A 5,131-nucleotide genomic window follows, 5' to 3' on the forward strand; every position below is an offset into this window, starting at 1 on the left:
CTTTACCTTCTCCCCATTCTTACCACATCCCTGAAGCTTGCAACAGTTTCTAAATTACAGGCCAATGGGATTTCTTAGCATAGCCAAATAACTGAGTTAAAGATACTCCTCAAATTCCCCAACCCCAATGTCTCAACTTCCATTCTCCATTCTACGTCTTCCCTGTGCCCGGTACCCTTAATGCCAACGCCTCCGTCCTAACCCGGAAACACTCCATGGGCCCCACGCAACGACTTTGGCTAATTAATAGCACTTGACTTGGATTTAACTATTAAATCAACAAATGTCTGACTTCTGTTTTGTGGGGCTTCCCCATCTTCCCAGTTGTCAATGACCAGAGTATCAGAAGGGCTGAAGAGCTTTGACCTTTGGAAAGGAACTTTCTAGTTTGGTTTTTGAAGGGTTTGCGTCTTCTCTTGCTTTGGGAATGCTATTAAGTTGCGTTGTCTCTCTGCCTTGGTTTCCTGATATGTGATAGAGAAGTTGTCACTTTTACCATGGCCTTTTTCTCTAGTTTTAAGGCAGTGGTTAAGATCCCAGGTAGTGAACGTATCCAGAGCCACACACATCCTGAATTTCCCGGGACAACCTTGATTTCAAATACTTAGTCTCTCTTTTCAGATCTTATGTCAGATCTTGTGATCTGATTTGGGATCCGAATTTATGGTCTTGAGAATTTATGAATTATTCATTCCAGAAATGGGCTGGAATTTTTTTTATTAATATGCATATACAAACCATTCTGCTCCCGGGGGCTGGCCTGGAAGCCGCTGCCCTCACAGCAGAACGTGTAATTCCGCCCAGCAGGAATGCAGCCGATCACTGGCCCTCATCCCTGGGGGGCGCTGGGAGACGGTCAGCCCTCAGTCCCCTTGTCTCACCCACCCCTGGGTGCTGGACAGGGGAAGGGTCTACTCACCCGCCCAGAGCGTCCACAGCACAGGCCCCGTCTTCCCCACCATGGTCTTGCTTCCTCTGTGCCCCAAGCCCAGCCTGGCAGGGATGGCCCCGGCAGGTCTGGGCGGACTCGTGAAAGTTACAGCAGCCTCTGGCCGGGCCCAGCCCTCTGTCCCTGTGGTTTCCCTTTTCCTCTATACCTTTGCCCAGCCTGGCCCCCCACCGAGCTGCTCAGCTGGACTGGCAGGTGAGCTCACCTATGGGACTGGACCCGTGCCCCGCCTACTCTACCAGCGGGCCCAAGAGGAGCCTTCCCCATCTTCACCTGCCGCCCCCACCTTTTCTCCACTTAGCAGGTGTACAAAGTCCTGGGCTTCTCACCAAGGTGTGGGCTTCTGTAACAGAAAGGAAATTACCATCTTGTCATAAAAAGGGAATGATCTCAGAGGCAGGTTTTCGAAGCCAATTAAAAAAGGGTGTTGCCCACAACCGCTGAAACACTCCCAAGAGCGATACGATCTGGTCTCCTACTTCCCTCCCTTTTCTACCACCCCCACCCCACCCATGCGACGGACGTAGGCACAAGAAGACCGGAAGTCTCTGCGCTCAGGGAGTTGGTAATTTGGTTGGGGAGATAGAGTATACAAGTAAATAAAGAAGACAATCCTAGAAAAAACCTGACCAGCTTGTCTCAGGTTGCTTGCAACCATCCTTTTTTTTTTCCCCCAAAAAAAGACTGAAGTACGGTTGAACTAGACACCATGTGACGTTAATTTCAGGTGTACAACAAGGTGATTCAACACGTTTATACTCTGTGCTCTGCTCGCCGCAAGTGTAGCCAGCACCTGTCACCCTACAATGTTATTATAATACCATTAACTGTAATTCTCTGTGTTGTACCTTGTAGTCCTATGACTTAGTCCTTCCCCAACGTAAGCCTGTATCTCCTGCTCCCCTTCTCCCATTTCCCCCCCTCCCTCTGGCAACCATCAGTTGTTCTCTGTATTTATGGGCCTCTTTCTGCTTTTTGCTGGTTCGTTTATTCCTTTGGTTTAGATTCCACATGTAAGTGAAATCAGATGGCATTTGTCTTTCTCTGTCTGACTTATTTCACTCATGCTCTCTAGGTCCATCCACACTGTTGCAAATGGCAGGATCTCATTCTTTTTTATGGCTGCGTAATATTCTCCATCCACTCATCTGTCGGGGGACACTTGGATTGCTTCCGGATCGTGGCTACTAGAAGTAATGCTGCAGTAAACAGACGGGTGCATAGATCTTTTCCAATTAGTGTTTGCATTTTCTTTGGGTGTATATTCAGTAGTGGAATTACGGAATCATATGGTATTCCTAGTTTTAATTTTTTCAGGGGCCTCCATACTGTTTTCCACAGTGGCTGTACCAGCAATGCTCGAGGGTTCCTTTTTTTCCACATCCTTGTCAACACTTGTAATTGTCTTTTTTTAAATTTTAGCCAAGCTGGCACGTGTAAGAGGATATCTCATTGTGGTTTTGATTTGTATTTTCCTGATAATGAGTGATGTTGAGCATCTTGTCATGTCTGTGGGTCATCTGCATGTCTTCTTTGGGAAAATGATATTCCAGTCCTCTGTGCATTTTTTAATCAGGTCATTTTTTTTTTCTGGTGTTAAGTTATATAAGTTCTTTATATATTTTGGATATTAACCCCTTATAGGATATATCCTTTGCAAACACCTTCTCTCAATCAGTAAGTTCCCTTTTCATTTTGCTGCTGGTTTTTTCCCGCTGTGCAAAAGCTTTTTATTTTGGTGTAGTCCCAATGGTTTATTTTTGTTTTTGCTTCCCTTGCCTTAGGAGACATATCTAGAAAAATGTTGCTGTGGCTGATGTTAAAGATATTACTGCCTATGTTTTCTTCTAGGAGTCTTATGGTTTCATGTCTCACACTTAGGTCCTTAATCCATTTTGAGTTTATTTTTGTGTCTGGTGTAAGAAAGGGGTTCAATTTCACACTTTTGCATGTAATTGTCCAGTTTTCCCAGCACCATTTATTAAAGGGACTATCTTTTCCCCCATGAAACTGTTCTGGTTTTAAAACAGAAAGTTCCTTTCCCTGGAATCTCTTGGTCCCAAGCCAAGTGGGAATGGTGGGTCACCCTACTTAAAGGGTAATGGTGCTATGGGGAACATAGCCTGGAACATGGTACAGAGAATGAGATTAGAGCAGGGGAAGGGGTCCCACTTTAGATTGGGTAGTCAGAACAAAATGGGGAGATGAGTGTTAGGGATCTCCATTTGACAAACAGGGATCTGAGTCTCAGAGAAGTGAAATGAGTTCTCAAAGGTCACACAGCTTGTAGGTGGTTTTCTGATTTCCAGTCCACTATTTCTGTGGCCTGATGTCACGCTCTGTAGGTAACTGAGAGTATAAAGAGGACAGAGGCCGTGTCCTCCTCCTGAGTGGTGCCCTCCTTACCTGTTGCCTCTCTTAGGTGTGTTGGCTCACCTCCATCTTTCCCTCCCCCACGTCTCTGCTACCTTCTCATTCTCTGTGTTGGTGTCCTGTCATCTGGAGCTTTACCCTGACTGACCCTTCCCCCCTCATCTCACCTCTCTCTTGAACCATCTTTCATCTTTATGGAACCTTGAAGTGTATGGGTGTGAAAGGAACCCCCATGGCTTCTCAGTTGTGGTCATTCCTTGGCAGTCAATTCCTGAGTCCCTATTTTGACCCTCGGGAAGGAGGTGTGATGATTGGTCAATGGTGGTGCCATGTGCCTCCTCAGAGGCGTGTTCCTCGGCCACTTTTTCCAAAGGAGCCCCCACTCCAGCCCTGCCAAGTCTCCGCCACACAACCTGTTTGCTTTCTTCTCGGCTCTAACCACTGACATCCCCAAACCTTGTCCATGCTCGTCCCTCTACCATTCCTTCCCCCATCACATCCGCTGTTATAATCCAACTTGTTTTTTAAAGGCCAGTGCGTATATTATTACTTTTTCTATGAAGGTTTTCCTGATTTCTTCAGCCAGAAGGGCTCTTCCCTTCTTTGAACTCACACAGCACTCTGGATCTCTCTTAGGATACTAACAACATTCTGCCTTATGCTTGAGTTATTTTTGACCTGTGTCTCATTCCTCCTAATAAACTGTGAGCTCATTCATTTATTCAGCCAGTTTTTGATGATACTATATGCAGGGCATTGTTCCACTTCGCTAGGAAGAAGGACCGTTTTGAGCATGTAATTATGTGTCTTACTAACTTTGGTCAAGGAGAGTGCCTGATGCGTAGTGGGTAATTTGTGAATGGGTACACAAATGGATGGAAGAATTGATGGATAAAGGTGTAATTATAGAATGTGTGGGATGAGGGGCTGAGCTACTGGGTTTTCGGTTTGCTTTGGACATGGTGATAGTAAGAGGTGACAAAGTGGAGTAGAGTGGGTCATGAGCTCATTTGAAATTTATGAAGCTCGTGGAATTTTTTTTTTTTTTAGAGAGAAGGAGCATGGTGGGGGGAGGGGCAGAGGGAGTGGGAGAGAGAGAATCTTAAGTAAGCTCCACGCCTAGCATGGAACCCAATGTGGGGCTCAGTCTCACAACCCTGAGATCATGACCTGAGCCAAAATCGAGCGTTGGATGCTTAGCCAACTGAGCCGCCCAGGGGCCCTGAAGCTCGTGGAATTCTTACACCATCCAGGCTTGCCACTTGACCATCACCATGAACGTGAGTGTGGGGAGGGGATTGTGGGCGGTGAGCACCACTGCCCACTTTATTACCCAGGGTCCTTGCTGTTCAAAGAAATGTAACCCTGGTCACAAGCCGTGACTATACCCTCTAGCAGCATGACGTGCTCTCCCGACATCTAGCCGAGGCCCCTCCCCATGCTGTATACCGGTGTTTTTTCCCAGCGCCCTCTAGATTGACATGGGGCTGAGATACAGTTTGTTTCATGCTTCTAGATTTTTGGTGTTAGACCGTCTTCTGGAGAGACTTTGAATGGGTAGCCCCAGGCAAGAGGGTATGAAGAGAGAGCCCCCCCAAAAACCTGTCCTTTAAGCCTCTCCATCAATGAAGTGTGACCTTCTCCTAACTCTGCTCCTCAAGGTCCGTGTCCAGTGTCCAGAGAATCAGCCAGAATGGAAAGAGTTAAGTGGGGCCTGCTTTCGGGTCTGGGTCCTGAACTGCATTCCTTCCTCCTAGAGATCTGCCAGGCTGTGGGGCCAGAGGCTAAATTTAGAAGGTAGCTAGGATT

The 5,131-nt window shown here is 46.8% G+C and overlaps 1 protein-coding gene across 1 annotated transcript in view; it reads right to left on the minus strand.

Annotated features, from left to right (window-relative positions):
- The window catches only part of GPA33 (glycoprotein A33), a 36,949-nt gene extending 35,897 nt beyond the window's left edge, over positions 1-1,052 (minus strand). The window contains exon 1 of the mRNA XM_026509462.4: positions 920-1,052. Within this exon, the coding sequence (XP_026365247.4) occupies positions 920-962 (43 nt within the window). The 5' untranslated portion in view covers positions 963-1,052. The remainder of the gene's footprint in view (positions 1-919) is intronic.
- Between the last annotated feature and the right edge of the window lie 4,079 nt (positions 1,053-5,131).

The sequence above is a fragment of the Ursus arctos genome, unplaced genomic scaffold (genome assembly GCF_023065955.2).
Source record: "Ursus arctos isolate Adak ecotype North America unplaced genomic scaffold, UrsArc2.0 scaffold_2, whole genome shotgun sequence".
NCBI classification, from domain to species: Eukaryota; Metazoa; Chordata; class Mammalia; order Carnivora; family Ursidae; genus Ursus; species Ursus arctos.